This window comes from Canis lupus, chromosome 7, assembly GCF_011100685.1.
Source record: "Canis lupus familiaris isolate Mischka breed German Shepherd chromosome 7, alternate assembly UU_Cfam_GSD_1.0, whole genome shotgun sequence".
NCBI lineage: Eukaryota > Metazoa > Chordata > Mammalia > Carnivora > Canidae > Canis > Canis lupus.
The window spans coordinates 14262525-14279061 of NC_049228.1; the positions used below are offsets into that span (position 1 = coordinate 14262525).

Here is a 16537-nt window from a genome sequence, read left to right on the forward strand (position 1 = left end):
GGCGGGGTCACGGTGAGAAGCCTGCAGTGTCCTAAATCCTGCAGCCCTGGGCCCTGGCACTTGGGGGCAGGGCACCATCACTATGCAGATGCAAAGACTGGAGCTGTAATCATTTAAGGGAAAGAGTCATTCGGAGCTGAAACGAGCAACGTTGCTTCCTTTTAACATTTTAATTGACAAACCACAGAATTAACATGGTTTTTAACCACATGGCTGACTGTGCAAGGCTCTGGAGTTGTCTGAGACTTCACGGAGACTCAGGAACTCAGTAGAGAAAAGTGGTTAAATTGTATGGTCTTTGGAGGCAGACAGTGGTTCACTCACTTTGGGTCTGAGTCCTTTTTTTTTTTTTTTAAGATTTTATTTATTCATGAGAAACAGAGAGAGAGGCAGAGACACAGGCAGAGGGAGAAGCAGGCTCCACGCAGGGAGCCCGACGTGGGTCTCGATTCCGGGTCTCCAGGATCACACCCTGGGCTGCTGGCGGCGCTAAACCGCTAAGCCCCCCAGGCTGCCCCTGGGTCTGAGTCCTGATGCTGCCCTTACTGCAGGTGATTGACCGTTCGATACCTCATGTCTTCATCTATGAGTTCTTACTGAGAGGCATGTTGAGAAGATTCTGCAAAATGAAGCACTTAGCATAGTCTTAGCATGTTGGCATTCAAGAAATGTTAGCTATGGGACACCTGGGTGGCTCAGGGGGTTAAGCGCCTGCCTTCAGCTCAGGTCATGATTTCAGGTCCTGGGGTCGGGCCCTGGGTCAGGCTCCCTGCTCTGCGGGGTGTCTGCTTCTCCCTCTCTCTCAGCCCTCTCTTCCCCTCTCCCCGCTTGTGCTCTGTGTTCTTCCTCTCTCTCTCAAATAAATTAAATCTTTAAATAAAAAAAGAAATATTAGCTATAATAATAATATAATACAAATTATTGTTAACCTAGTCAATAAATATTTATTGAGTGCTTACTATGTGCCAGGCAATATTGTAGGGCAGAGCTGTCCAGTAGAAATACAATGCAAGGGCAGCCCAGGTGGCCCAGCGGTTTAGCACCGCCTTCAGCCCAGGCGTGATCCTGGAGGCCCAGGATCGAGTCCCACGTCGGGCTCCCTGCATGGAGCCTGTTTCTCCCTCTGCCTGTGTCTCTGCTTCTCTCTCTCTCTGTGTCTCTGATGAATAAATAAATTAAAAATCTTAAAAAAAAAAAAAAAGAAATGCAAGCCCTGTATGTCATTTCAAATTACATATAACAGTCATACTCTAAAAATACATAAATTACATATAAGCATTTACAGATAGTATTAGACAGTATATTTTATTTAAGCAAATACATCCAAAACAGTATCATTGCAACATGTAATCCATATAAGACATTATTAGTGAGATTTTTACATTCTTTTCTTGTGTTACCTCTTTGAAACCCACTGTGTGGCCACCGTATTTCACAGTGCTTTTCTAGGGGCTGGAGATTCAATGATCAATAGGGACAGAGTCTGTTTTTGAAGGAGAGATGGACAATAAGAAAGAAAGAGAATTATAGAATAAAATAATTATTGACTATAATATCTAACTTCTTCCCCACCGAGGAATAGGATCTGACTCAGAGGGCTAAGGTATAGTTTACTGACTTCTTATCTCTACTCCACTATGGAGTACTGTTTCCCCAGTTCTATCTCCCTGATACCCAGGAGACTTTAACCCTGTTCTCTGCAAGGAACAATACCACAAATCAGGGAGGATGCTTACTTAAAACAAGAGTAAGTAGGAATAAAAATAACCATAATATTAGTTGTGGATTTCATAATATTGGTTGCAGATTTCATTAAACGAGATCGATTTTGAAGAGTCACTTCTTGTGTTTGAGGGCTACACAAGAAGACAGTGCTAAGTTGTCCTCTAAAATTAAATAGCAGGGAAACATTGTCTGAATTAGAGTCATTTGAATGTAAGTTTTGATTGTCAATTGCTACCTGAAAGAAAACTGGTTGTAATGTAGATCAGAATGCATGGAATACTGTTATGGGTTGAACTATGCCCCCCAAAACTCATATGTTGACGTCCTAACCCTCAATACCTAGAAATGTGACCTTATTTGAAAATAGGACTGTTGTTGATGTGATTAGTGAAGATGAGGTCACACTAGAGTAGCATGAGTCCCTACTCCAATATGACTGATGTCTTTATAAGAAGAGGAAATTTGGACACAGACACGCACACAGTGAGAACGTCATGTGAAGACTGAAGTTGTATTGCCACAGGGCAACAACCAGAAGCTAGAAGAGAGGGCTGAGACACATCCTTCCCTCGAGCCTTCAGATGGAGCATGGCCCTGCTGAGACCTTGATTTTGGACTTCTGGCCTCCAGAACTGTGAGACAATACATTTTTGTTGTGTAAGCCACCCACTATCAGGCTCAAACAAATATATAGATCGGTTCTGGAGGAATAATAGTTTTCTGATCTATGAATAACATTTCTTTAATTTCTCTCAATGTTTGTAGTTTTGGTTTATTTATTTATTTATTTATTTTTATTTTATTTTTTAAAATATTTTATTTATTTATTTATGAGAGACACAGAGAGAGTGCAGAGACAGGCAGAGGGAGAAGCAGGCTCCATGCAGGGAGTCCGATGTGGGACTCAATCCTGGGACTCCAGGATCACACTCTGGGCCAAAGGCAGATGCTTAACCGCTGAGCCACCCAGGCATCCCATGTAGTTTTGTTTTTTAAAGATTTTATTTATTCATTTGAGAGAGGGCACACGTGAGAAAGAGAAAGCACAACGGGGGGGAGGGAGAGGAAGAGAAGGAGGAACAGACTCCCTGCTGAGGAAGGCACCTGATGAAGGCTCCATCCCAGGACCCTGGGATCACGACCAGAGCTGAAGGCAAAGGCAGACATTTAACCAACTGAGCCACCCAGGCACCCTTTTACTTTCCTCTTTTAAAGATTTTGTTATTTTATATATAGAGAGAGGTAGTGAGTGAGCAGGGAGAGGGGCACGGGGAGAGGGAGACAAGCAGACTCCCCGCTGAGATCATGAACTGAGCTGAAATCAAGAGTCCGATGCTTAACCGACTGAGCCACACAGGTGCCCCCCTTTTGTAGTTTTCAATGCAAAAGTCTTGCTAATGATCTTTATCAGATTTTGTTCCTAGGCATTTGTTGGTTTTGGATGTTTTTATTCTTTATTATTATTTTTTTTTATAAATCTCACTTTCACCTTATTTCTTGCTAAGTACATAGAAATGCAATAGATTTTTATATATTGATTTTGTAGCCAGAAGCCTAGCTAAATTTACATCTTAATTTTAAGAGTCTGTAGTTTCTTTTGGATTTTTCTAAAATCACGTAATCAGCAAATAATTTTATTTGCTTCTTTATTTATACTTTTTTTTTCTTTTTCTAGCTGTATTGCACTGGATAGGGCTTCCATTACAACACTAAATAGAAGTGATGGTACTGCATATCCTTTCCTTGTTCCCAAACTCAGGAAAAGTGTTCCATATTTCACTACTGGGTATCATATTAGTTATATATGTTGTTTGTAAATATCCTTTATTAGATGAAGAAAATGTAGGATCTGTTTTTATACTATGTGCATAAATATACGATGTATACTATGTACACATACTATATACATATTATATATATACATTGTGTTACGTTGCTCTGATGGTTTATTTTGTCATCATTTCCTATTTTATTATAAACTTATAATGCAATTTTATATTTTGGATAATAAACCTCCATTCCTTTTCCTTTTCTTTTTCTTTCCTTTCTCTTATAAAATCTTTTTCTTAAATTTTCTTGCCTATATATGGGATCTTGAGTGAAATCCCATTTAAATCTTTAAATTCAATGAAAATTTTCGTCTTCAAAATATACAAAAAGTGCTATGATCCCTCAGTAAATATTTCTCCATTCACTTAGGTCTTCTTTCACATATATGGTGAAGTGGGGTTTTTTCATATAGTTTTCATATTTATAAATTATGAAATATGCTGTATGTACATTATATATACTATGTATTATATACATTGTACATGTGATGTGTGTGTATATAACGTACATTGTAAAGAATAATAAAGTAAACATCCATATATTCACCACACACTTCAATAAAGCATTACCTCTGCCTCTGAAACTCTTCACCCCAATTGTTATCTGCCATTCTCTTCCCACACTGAGGAGGCCATTATATAATTATCTGTGTTAATAATTCTCTTGCTCTCCATTAGTTTTATCTCATATGCATTGGTGTGTGTCTCTAAAGAATTTATCGTTTAGTTTCATCTGTTTCTTTTTTCTTGCTCTGTTTGCTCAGCAGCCTGTAAGAATCAGCCACGTTGTTCTGTGCAGTTACTATTTGTTCATTGTCATTGATCTCTAATGTTCCATTTTACAAATACACCAAAATCATCCTTTCTACTATTGGTAACCATTTGGAATGTTTTCAGTTATTTTGAATTGTGAACAATGTTGCCATTACTTTTCTTGTAAATGCCTTTTGATATAAAGGTGACTTCTAAATGGGCTAGTATTTTCCTGGATTATACCAATTTATTTGTCTCATATGTCTTAGGCAAATTATCAATATATTTCCAAGCACTTTTCTGTCTTTTCTCAAGAGGAAAAACTGTCACAAACATGAGTTCAGGTCTCCGTCATCCTCCAATATCTCTCTCCCTGAATCGGCTTCATCTTGTAGATGAGAAAAGTGACTTGGCCAACACGATAGTGATATCGAAGGTAGGTTAAAGCCAGGTGTCCTCTCCTCCTATGGATGCCGCCATCCCCAGAGCAGGCATGGTAGAGTAGAAAGGAAAGTATTAAAATATTTTCCTAATCCCAGTCATTTCCCTGTGATTAGGATTATGCAATGAAGAGCTATGGTTTGGGTGCTCGGGCGTGGGAACAGATGCCTGGCAGAGTCAGGGCAGACGCATGGTGAGTTGGGATCTCAGGCAGTGAAGGGCCCAGGGGGCTCCCTCCCACCAGCGTGGGGGAGTGGTTCAGGCTACCCCGGCCAGGTAAGCACCATGCTTCTGTTCTCCTTGGGATTTGGCCGATTCAGGCAGGTGTGGCATAGGAGAGCATGGCATACGTGTGTGTGTGTGTGTGTGTGTGTGTGTGTGTGTGTGTGTGTTGGAGTGTATAGAGACACATAACAAGATGGTTGCTCTCTGGAGGTGCCCACTTGTCATGTTGCCGGACTGTACATATTTCTGGAATCCTCTCCCACCTTGTTTGTGCTTCTCGCTCATTATCTGCACCTCTCTCCTCCCCTATCCATTGCTTCTGACAGCTGTTTATCTCCAAATTTCCAGGCTCACTCAGAATTGAAGGCTAATGCCTATACCACTGTCTATGATCAATGACCATCGTGGGAAGAGGGAGGAAGGTCAGGGGGCAAGCAGGCCTGGGCATCGGGTGCAAATGAGAGGCAGTCAGGAAGCCTGGGTGCCAGTCCTGGCCCTGCCAGGGATGGACTTTCTCAGAGACCCTGGGGGCCGAACTGGCCATGTCGAGCAAATAAACCAAATCCTTTGAAAATGACCTTCATCCTTTTAGCAAGCAGTGGCCTCTCCCCTCTTTTCCTGTCAGGCATCCTTGCCTGACAGGGTTTTTTTTTAGTTTCTTTCTTTCTTTCAACTGCCTGGCATTTAGTCAATACCTTTTATGTGGCAAGCACGTGTCAGGGGCCAGGGACACAGATCCAGATCGGGACGCACTCTGCGAAGCGTCAGTGTGATAAATGGTCTGGCAGCAGCAGGCCCAGGGGGCTCTAACCTGGTCTGGCTGTGGAAAGTACTGGGGAAGACTTCCCCGAGGAGGGGCCATTTGAGCCGTGCGGAGGCCTAGCAGGAGACAGCCAGACTGGCCCGGCTGTGGCAGTGAGGCAGGGTGCCTCAGGCTGAAGGAGAGCCTGGGCAAGGACGAGGGGACACGAATCGGCAGCGCCAGCCAGGGGAGCCAGAAGCAGTTCCGTGTGGCTGAAGCCTGAGGCCCAGGGGCCTTACAAAGGGGTTTGAGTTGGAAGGCGGGCGTGTGCTTCTCCAAGCCGACTGGGCCCCAAAAGCACTTGGGAAGCCTATGAGGAGGCCGACTCCGGGGCTTAGTCCAGCCTGGAGGTCAGAAGCCCCTCTCACAGGGTCCCAGGAGAGCCACACCGGCCCAGGACACACCAGGGCTGGGGAGGGGGGCAGAGAGTTCGAAGCAGGGGAGAGGCAGGCACAGGGGAGAAAGTCCCAGGGCTCTCTTGGGCCTGGGCTGGAAAGAAAAGGGGAGGGCCTGAGGGAAGCCCCCGGAACTGTGAACAGTATCCCCAGGAGCCGCTGCCAGGACCAACCACCACTGTGTGCTCCTCAGCCCGGGTGGCCTGCGGCCGACACGGGGGTGACCAGCTCCTCCAGGCAGGACGGTGGAGCGATGGCAGAGGCGTCCCTCCCACCCCATTCCCACGCCACCCACCTCTAATGGTGTGACCCTGAGGGGCCATCTCTCACCCATCCCTTTAACCTAAGTGAAACCCGATTTCCACATCCCACACGGCTCCTTATTCAAGGCTGCGTGTTCAGAGCATGTTGGGGGAAGGCGGGGAGGAGGGGTGAGGCCGTGTTTTCAGGCTAAGTGGGAGGAGGTTTCCCCAGTTGTCTACATGGAGGAAGAAGGCTGTGTGATCGCTACATACCATGTGTTTGTGATCCTCCTCGATGTCTCTCCAAGAAATGGTAACGGAGGACTCTGATACGCAGGACATAAGGTAGTTCTCCAGTCCAGAGACGTGCCATGCGCAAAGTAGCTCACCTCCTAGGGTCTCCCACTTCACAGGACAGCATCCAAGCTCCTCACCCAAACCCCAGGTACCCTCGAGCCAGGCATGCCACCCTTGCTTTGCAGCTTCAGCCCTGCTTTTGCCTTTGCCAGCCCTACTTTTACAAGTAGGACCAGTGAAACCGGGCAGTGTCACACCTGGATGCCTGTGTTTATGCCAAGTTCTCTGACAGAAACGGCTCTCCCACCCTTCCCCCTCTGGCTCTTTCTCCAAGACCCAGCTCTCCGTGATACCCCTCCAACCCCACACGCACCTCAGTCACACACCTCAGCCGTTCCTGGGAGCAGACCTACCCCACGGCCCTGTGTGAGCCTGACTGGGGAGCACTTACACAGGAAGTTTCTGTTTCCCTTCCCCTGCCCAGCTTGACCAGAAATTCCTCAAGGACAGGGCCTGTGGTATTACATTTTGTCTTTCCAGTGTCTGGCATGTAGTAGTAGAAACTCAACGGATATTTGCTGAACCAAACAGAATCCAGATGAATGAGAAATGCCTTCAGACGTGTGAATGTTGTGATAATTTAATAGCTCCTGGGGGCTTGCTTGTTGGTATTTGTAGGTGGCTTTTAAAACCTCTGTCTAGATGTCACACCCATCCCCCCTATACTAAGTGTAAAGCAACAAATTTAATGAGTAAACTGAAAGTGATTATTTGCATCTCAAAAGGTGGGAGGGGCAGGTTTCCTCTAAACATTAAGCCTTTGCTGGAACTTTCAGAAACTTGCTTTACAGATCATTAACTTCAGGGATGGGGGGGTGGGGGTGGGGAACAGGAGTCATGAAGTTACCTCTAAGAGTCTGAACTCTGAGATGCCTCTGAAAGGAAGCAGAAGGCAGAAGATCTTGGAGCGGGACAGGACTGGATTCAGACTCTGACTGTATTAGCCGGGTGGCCTCAGGCAAGTCCCTTAACCTCTCTATACCCCCATAACCTTATCCCGAGACACTACACTGACTTTGGGAGACTGTTGTAAAGATCTAAAGGATCCTATATGGAGTACCTTAGCTCATAGAATTTCTCCAATAATGGTAATAGTATTGCTGTTAGGATGTTGCACATGGAAGAGAGAGGAAGGAATCTTAAAAGATTATAGGACTTTACCTTGGATTGCAGGAATAAGGAAGGCAGAAAGTATCCAGACAGGAAGGACCAGACCACTGCGGCAGTCTATTTTTGGTCTCACAGCACTTCACAGTTTTTTTTTATTTTTTTAAACTAACTCTTTCCACGCTGAACACACACATACAGAGAGCTGGCCACAGCATTGTGTGGTGTGGTTGATGCAAGGGTCTCGGACTCTAGAAAGCCTACCACTTACTAGCTCTGTGATCTTGAGAAGATCTCCTAACTCAGTTTCCTAATCTGTAGAAAGGAGATAATAAACTACTCATCTTTCAGGGTTGCCATAGGAGATAAGGAATGTAAAGCGCTTGGCTCAATGCCAGGTGGGCGCTAGGTCCATAAACGGAGCATTGCTGTATTATGAAGTGACCCATACTAACAAACAGCAGTAAGTGCCCCGTTGGAGGAAGAGCTTGCTCTGGGAAGAGGGAGGGAGGGGGGCAGTCACTTGCAAGAGCACTGACCCCAGACTTTGGAGACCACCTGACACGAGAGGTGTATGACCTGGGCCTGTTCTGTAACACAGAGGGTTTGCCCTAGGTAGTCCGGCAGGTTCCTAAACTAGCACAAGGCCAATCCAGCACAGCTCCTCTAACAGCTTCTCTCAGGCCTGGGGGGCCAGTGTCTTGCCCAGAGGCCTCCACCTACTGCAGGGTGAGTCCTCCTCACTCATGAGCCAGGCTGCCCCTGCAAACCATCCCTTCCTTCCACCTGGACGCAGGCACTTTGCGCGTTGCGTGGTCCTTACCCTTGCTGTGCCTGTCCTCTAGATTGGTGACAGCAGTACCCAAGTACGAATAGGAGAGCCACCCACGCTTGAGCGAGAAGCTCGTCCGGCTGAAGGAAAGATGAATGAGCACTTTCCCTTTGGAGAGATTTCTGGAGTCTCCTGGGTTCCTAACTCTCTTGTTGTTTCCTGTCCTTTGCGACAAATGTTTGGAAACAGGTGAGATTCCGTTACCTCCCTCTGGGTGGAAAGAGAAGGAAAGCACGTTGCTTAGGGCCTTAGGCCCCGGCGGGAGGTAAAGCCCTTTGCCGCTACTTCCTCCCAGATGTGGAAAAAGTGACAGGGTCTCTCCAGGGGTCCCCGGGGCTCTGAGAACCGGATCCCCGCCCCAGGGGCTGGCAGCGCAGGGGCCGCTCCCCCCGGTCGGGCCCGGCCTCACTCGGGGACCCTCGCGCCTCGGGAAAGCACAGCAGATGACCTTGACCTCGGAGGAGAGGGCGGCCGAGTTCTCTGGAGAAGCTGTCCAAACAAAGGGCATTCCTCAGCTTCCACCCGCAGCCACCGGGCCCCCTCCCGAGCCCGGGCTGCAGGCGCACGCCTCCCGGGAGCCTGCCCGGCCGCGCCCCGCGCCCCGCGCCCCGCGCCCCGCGCCCGCTCGTCCTCCGCCCCGGGGCCGCCGTGGGGCCCGGCCCCGCTGCTCCAGCCCCTTCCGCCGCCCCGCCTTCTGCCCCCGCGCTCGCTCGCTCGGCTGCCGGCCTCCCCGGGCGCTGGCAGGGCCTGGAGCCCGCCGCCCATGCCGCCGCCCTGCAGCCCCGGCCGCGCCCGCTGCCCCCGCCGCCCCGCAGGCAGGAGGCGGCCCCGACCCAGCGCGCAGGGCCCGAGCAGGGCCGCGCCGCGGGATGGAGGGGGCGGCGCAGCCCGCGGGCGGCGGCCCCCAGTGAGTACGCGGGAGGGAGCGGCGGGGGGGGGAGATGGGGAGGGGGAGGCTGGGAGGGGGCAGGCTGGGAGGACGACGGGGGGGAGGCTGGGAGGGGGGAGGCTGGGAGGGCGCGGGAGGGAGGCTGGGAGGGTGCGAGGGGGGAGGCTGGGAGGACGAGGAGGAGGGAGGATGGGAGGACGAGGAGGGGGAGGCTGGGAGGGCGCGGGGAGCCGGCCTGCGCGGGGATGCGGGTCCACGGGCTGCCCCTCAGAAGGCTGTCTGTGTCGGGCTGGCATTGCCCCGAATCCCCTGCTTTCCGAACTGAACTTTCAGAAGAGAGGATTCGGTGGCTGGGCTGCAAAGAAAAAGTTGGTAAATTCTAGATCAACTGGTGGGAGGAAGTGATCCCGCCCTCCTGAAGATACTCCTCACACTTCACAGCTTCGGCTGATGGGGCGTTTGCATTCTGTCTGTGTTTTGCTTCATGGACCAAGTACAGTCCTGAAACGGGCATGAAACGAATTGTAACAAAGGACTACAGAGGGACTTGCCATTTCGGAGAACTTTATGGTGAACTTTTAGTTAATGATGAAGTGAAAAAACTAACTCCCAATTTGTAACTTATGTAGAAATGGGTTTCTGTGAATGCGTGTTTACTTCACGTGGGACACATCTAACTGCATGATGTTAAAGGAGCATTTTCTCAGAGGGTGGGGTAGATATTAGTGCCCTGAGCCGCTGCTCCCTGCTGGCCCCACTGTCCCCTGCTCACTTGCATTCTGGGTGAAGACATTGACATCAACGATGCCACCGAGGAGCTGTGTATTTCTGGCAAGTCCCTTAAACTCTCCAGATGAGGGGTAGTCTCCTCTACAGAATGAGGGGAGTGGGGGATAAGTGATCACCTGATCACTGAGTGCTTGGAGAGATCCCCGGCCTTGGGAGGAGATTTGCATCCCTAATCCAACTTCCTTTTAGTTCCTTTTAGTTGACTGAATCGCTAGGTGCCTCAGTTTCTCTGTCTGTGAAAAACGAGGAAGATAATCCCCTTCTGGCAGAGTGTGTGAGGGTGTTTGAAAGCTCTCGCAGGCCTGCCTGGCCCAGAGCAGATGTGGATGGGAGTCCGTGACTGATCACGGCCACCCCTGGAGCACAGCCCCGCGCGCGTGCTGTGGCTTGTACACAGCCGGGCGCCTTCAAGCAGAGGGTCCCATCCTGTGTGGTATCTTCCTGAGGTCCCTGATCCGCCTTGGCTCCGGTTAGGAAGGGAAGAGCTTGTTGGCTCCTAGCCGATGTTGACATCCTCCACTGAGACGGCCTGTCAGCAGAGATGGAGCCTGGGGGTTGGGAGGTCTGGCCCCTGTTTTCACTCTGGTCCACACTTGGCTGTTGTTTGAAGCTTCATTGTGCCCCATCTGTAAAATGGGGTTAGAAAAACTAGACCACTGCTCAGACTTGGAAGCAAAAAACTCAATGAATAACTTATTTGTGCCATCCAATGATTTATGCTTCTCTCCCCTTTATTTTTTTATTTTTTAAGATTTATTTACTTATTTGAGAGGCAGAGAGATAGCAAGAGAAAGCATGAGCAGAGAGGAGAGGGAGAAGCACACTCCCTGCTCACAGGGAGCCTGACTCGGGGCTCAGCCCCTGGACCCTGAGATCCTGACCTGAGCTGATGCTGAACTGATTCAGCCACCCGGGTGCCCCTGTTTTATACTTTTTAAAGCTCTGTTCCCAGGTTGTTCTCATGTGGACAGGGCTCCATGCCAAGGCACTTTGGGGACCCAGGAGGTTGCTGGAGCTACTAGCCATGCTGGGTCTCAGGAGCTCTTTCTGTTTTCTCCTCCAGAGGGACCCAAATAGGGAGCGCAACAGCTAGCTCCATGGAGATGACCTCAGCTGTGGAGAGAGGTGGTCCTGAGCCACAGCTGGATAATGGACACCTCCCAAGACCCTGGTCCTGCTCTCTGGAAAACAGAACACCCGGCCTATTGACACCCCAGCATCCCAGGGCATGGGGGCTACAGCTCCAAGGTCCCTCTGTGCTGGAGTCCAAAGTGAGGGCCTTGAAGGAACAAATGATGGCAGGCAAACCGGGGCTGAGCCCCTGCCTCGCTTCTCACGAGCAGCCACCCAAGAAACCCAAATGTAGGCGAGTCAAGGTGGGTGGAGCCGGGCCTCTGTCGGAGGGGTCTTCCCTGCCAGAGGCCGAGGTGGTCCTCCCTGCTCAGAGTCTGACCTGTGGGCAGCTGGACGGCGAAGTCAACAAGGAGGAACCTGCCAGGAACAGGGGGCCCAGACCCCCCAGGCCGCCTTCTCCTGGGCCTGAGTGCTGGAATGGGAGGAGCCCGTGGCCTCCAGAAGCAGTACAGGCATTGCCTGACAATGAGCATTGCCTGCTGCCCGGGCCTGGCTCTTTGCAAGAGAGCCCTGTCCACAGAGTCACTCCAGGCCAGCCTGGGGGCCCTGGTCCTTGTAACAAAATCACCGTCATGCCCAACCTGCGGAAAGGAAGGTCATACACCCTTCAGGATGGTCTTATCATGGGGGGAGACCTGGACAACTTATCTCTGACCTGCGAGGAGGACTTTGTTCCCAGGCCAGCCCTGCTAGGGGGCCTCTGGCGAGCTGGAGACCTGGGGGCTCTGGGCACTGGTGGCAGTCCCTTGTCCCTGTCTGACCGGGTGGAGAGGAACCGCCTTCTGCTGCAGGAGATGCTAAATGTTGGGGGTCAGGCCCCCCCCAATGTGGGAATCCCAGCCTGGACTCCATCCTGGGACAGAGGTGTACCACCAGGTGAGGCTCACTCTGTAGATCTGGGTGGCGGGAGGCAGGAGGGAGTCCAGGAGGAGACGAGGGGATGGAGGATACGTATGGAGGGTGGGGTGGGAGATGGAGATGAGCGCAGCTGCCTGCCACCTCATTTCTCAAGATGTCCTCTTCTTACTTTGACGTAGATTCGTTACCACCTCCCAAGCGAGCCTGTCTGCTAAAGAGCCCCAGGACCCCCAGACCAATTGGAGGCTGCCCTCTGTGCTTGGGGAGGAGGCTACCATGATTTATTTCTTCCCTGTGGCTTCCAGCCCTTGCCAGGGTGGCTTTTTGCACCTTCCTCCAGTGACTTGCCCCCAGCTCCCAGCGGACCTCACTGGCTCCTGGTGGAAAACCTACCCACAGAGAGGTCAGGCGTTCCGTCCGGTGGGCTGCACTCAGGCAGCAGCACTGCAGGGATGTGTAAATATTCAGGCCCAAGAAAGCCTTCTTTCACCTCCTTCCTCCCACTCCAAAAGTCCTGTTCCTCACCCCACACCTGAGAGGACCCACACGGTCCCCTTGGCCCATGGCAGTGCCCACCAGATGCCACCATGACAAGCTGTGTCTCCACTTCTTAGGCTGAGACACAGAGTAGGGTTGAATTTATGTGGGGAGTAAACTGCTTCTGGAAGAAACTTTCTTCTCTGTTTATTAAGTGGCAGCTGAGAGCCCAGTTTCTGGCTCCGCCCTCATCTCCGCTTCTGTTCTGTGTCCTAGAGCGGCCAGCAGGGGACGTGGACTGGGACTCCGGCATCTCCCTGCAGGACTCAGAGCAGAACAGGTGAGAACAGGTGCCCCAGGATGGGGGGCACCCATCCTCTCCCGCCCTCCTTGCCGTGGCCCCCTCGTTTGCCCAGCACCAGGACAGAGGAGAAAGCAAGAGGTAGGCAGGCCTGCCCCCTGCCTCCACACCAGCAGACCGGAGGACGGTGGGCCACCGTGGACCCTTGTATCGGAAACCCCAGGGAAGGGGTCAGTCTCCACCAGTGCCCACTGGTGCCCAGATGCTGCTTGAGGAAGACCCGTGGGTACAGGGCACGGTGCCTGAAACACTGCCAATGACCAGCTCGGAGTCCCTGGGAGTCCTTTCCCCAGCCCAGGGCTCTGTCTCTGCATCTTTAAAGCGGCCCAGATAGTATCCCTCTGGAGTGTGGTGAGGCTAACACGAGAGAATGGTTGGGAAAATCCTGAGGGCAAGTCCACAAATGCAAAGCTTTTATTGCCCAGTTCCTTTCCCATCTGAGTGGTGTGCTGGCTCCTGTAAAGGGGTTCATCTCTCCCAGCTTCACCTGTGACGTCCCACAGATTTTGCTGCAGCCCCTCCACCAATGTCTCTGGGCAGCTGGCACAGCGGGGTGGTCAGGGCAGTGGGACCACTTTCCGGAGTGAGTGGTGTCCTGACCTGGCAGGATGTGTGCTCTGTGGGGCAGTGGGGCCATCGTGGGCCAGACCTGCCACCCCTCGAGCCCACTCAGAGGTTGGCCTCAGTCTTGGCCGAGCCCCTGGCTCCGTATTGCCAGCTGTGCAGTGACGTCACTTGGTGAGGATCTTCTGGTTTCTGTGGAGGGTAGAGGTCAGCCTTGTTGCTTCTTCATCACCAGGCCATTCCCTAAATAAATTTCACTTTGTTTGACCTGCCCTCCAGAAAACGTGGATGGGGGCCCCGGGTCCTGCTTTCACAAATCGAAGGCTGCCCAGATTCAGGTCATCCAGCGTCTGCTTGGCCTTTGCAGGGGTCTTAGCCTAGGGCCTGGTGGAGAGGGGACTGTCTGGCTCCTTCGGTCCCTCATTATTTATGACTGGGAATCATCATTAACTCCCCTCTGCCAGGTCCCCCCGTAGCCTGGCCACGGCGTGGAGGAGTGTGACTGCAGAAAGGACTGTGGTCCTCAGCGACACCCTGTCCTCCGCTTGTCCCCTCCTCCTTCCCAGGAAGCCCATAGAGGAGGCAACTGGGGCCTCCACTTCCTGCAGCTGGTGCTGCCTGCCACTGCTCACACCTTTCCTCCCCGGTCCAGAGAGAGGCCCACCTGGAAGATGTGGCCACTGGGGGGTTTTGTCCAGAGGTCACTGTTGAAAGGAGAAACCAAAACTCCTGACTTGCTTACTGGATAATAAGTAATAAAAAATATCTGTCTTAATGGAGGACAACCTCAACCATGGCGAAGGAAGGGACTTTCCCCCTAGTCTTGTGCAGAGGTGGCATTTGTGTAGAATCCTCAGGATGGGGATTTCTGGGCTATTGTTTAAATTGCCAGGCCACTTGCAACATTTTAGGGTTCAGGGAGGGTATATGTGTGCAGGTGTAGGATGTGCAGGTGTGTGCACATATGTGTATATGTATGATGGGCAAGTTGTGTGTGTGTGTGTGTGTGTGTGTCTGTGTGGAGAAAGAAGTTGTCTTAGTGAGCTTTAGGAGTGTGCCCAGCATATATCTGGGCATAGAGTTGGCATGGGGAAAAACTTTGTCCTCTGGTTTGTTTGGAAGGTCATGCAGAGTGCCCCATTGACCTCTTTCGGCAGCCTATGCTCAGGCCCCTACTTAACAGACATCCAGGCCGAAGGGCCAGGGAATGTATCTAGTTCAAGGATGAAAGAAACAGCAGCCATGTCTTGGGACCCCCGACCCCGACCTTGGACAGAGCTCCTCATTTGGTACTTTTTTTTTTTTTTAAAGATTTTATTTATGTATTCATGAGAGACACAGAGAGAGAGAGAGAGAGAGAGAGAGAGAGAGGCAGAGACACAGGCAGAGGGAGACGCAGGCTCCATGCAGGGAGCCCGATGTGGGACTCGATCCTGAGTCTCTAGGATCAGGCCCTGGGCCGAAGGCAGCGCTAAACCGCTGAGCCACCAGCGCTGCCCTCCTCGTTTGGTTCTACTCCTGAGTCTCCTGGGCAGATATTAAAGTAATCCCTAAGACACTGCAGGTTCCGCCTGTCCCCTAAGGGGGATTGCTTTATTGATGCCTTTTCTGTATGGCTGAGCTTCCCAAGAGACCTCTGAAATAAGGCATGCTTCTCTCAGCTGTCATCCAGGAGTGCCAATGGGTCTGCTGTCCTGGGGATTTAGTGTCCGTGCAGAGGGGCCTAGGGCCCTGGCAGTGGAGTGTTCTGAAGCTGTGGCCGGGCATCATGGGGGCTGCCCTTCAGGGGGTCAGGACATGCTCTGGCCCTGAGGCCTCAGATCTCCTCTGAGGGTCTGAGGCAGAAAAGGTCCGGCTTCACGCTCAGGTTTAGCAACAGTGCCTTTCCGTATTGCGATCAAATATCTATTTGACCACGTTCATCTAACACATATTTGGTTATAATTGTCTACAGTTGTTACTACTTTGCATGGTGATAAGACAAGAAGCTCATGAAATGATGGTTACCGCAGAGCCCAAGACAGTTGTCACTGTGTGATGGGGGTGCGGGCCAGCCTCGGGTGGGGGGCAGGCACTGAGAGAGTCGGCCATGTGGGTGGGATACCTGAGGTGCTGCAGGAACAAAAGAGGGCCCTGAGACCCTAAATGCTAAGGGCCAAATGCGGAGGAGACCTCCGACACTGACCCCAGGGCTGTCCCCTCTACTGAGGGGCAAGAGAAGGTGGAGTCCTGGAGAGCTGGACCATGCCCATCGCCAGTCCTTCCCTCCAGAAGACCATGCCAGCACCAACCTCTTGCGGCCTCTCTTGTGTGCCGGGACCTGTGCTAAGTGCTCTGCCCACATTCTCACTTTATCCTAATAACTAACTGTAGTGATTGTTTCCCTGACAAAGAGACCCCTCTGGGGAGAGGTAAAGTGACTTGCCCAGGGTCTTACAACTATTACGTATGGGAACCAGGATTTGCAGGCAGAGCTGCTTATGCCACACTGCCACAGCTGTCCTCTTTGCACCCCATAGGCCACTCCTCGGGTGCCTGCCCCAGTGCCTGCCGGGTGTTCTTGGGGATAGGCAGAGAAGGGGAGGTGACAGGCTCCACGGCCTGATCTTGTTTCTCTCTCAAGCCACTGTTGAGATGACTTGGGAAGTCCGGTTCTGATTCGGGGAGAGGATGAGGTGGGAGATGAGCACTTCAGAGAGGGCGAACAGGGACCGGTGCAGTCAGCCACCTGTTCACAGGCTGTCAGAGACAGGAGTG

General features: G+C 51.3%; 1 protein-coding gene and 1 long non-coding RNA gene across 2 annotated transcripts in view; one reads left to right on the forward strand and one right to left on the reverse strand.

The window, feature by feature from the left end:
• Positions 1-3370: 3370 nt before the first annotated feature.
• On the reverse strand, positions 3371-7401 carry LOC111096636. The gene is made up of 2 exons (XR_005361975.1): positions 6686-7401; positions 3371-4771 (listed from the first exon to the last, which is right to left on the reverse strand). It is a non-coding gene; the product is annotated as an uncharacterized LOC111096636 (long non-coding RNA).
• Positions 7402-9553: 2152 nt separating this feature from the next.
• The window catches only part of KIAA1614 (uncharacterized protein KIAA1614 homolog), a 40798-nt gene continuing 33814 nt past the window's right edge, over positions 9554-16537 (forward strand). Inside the window, exons 1-3 of the mRNA XM_038541744.1 lie at positions 9554-9615; positions 11450-12396; positions 13132-13195. Coding sequence (XP_038397672.1) covers positions 9578-9615; positions 11450-12396; positions 13132-13195 — 1049 coding nt within the window. The 5' untranslated portion in view covers positions 9554-9577. The remainder of the gene's footprint in view (positions 9616-11449; positions 12397-13131; positions 13196-16537) is intronic.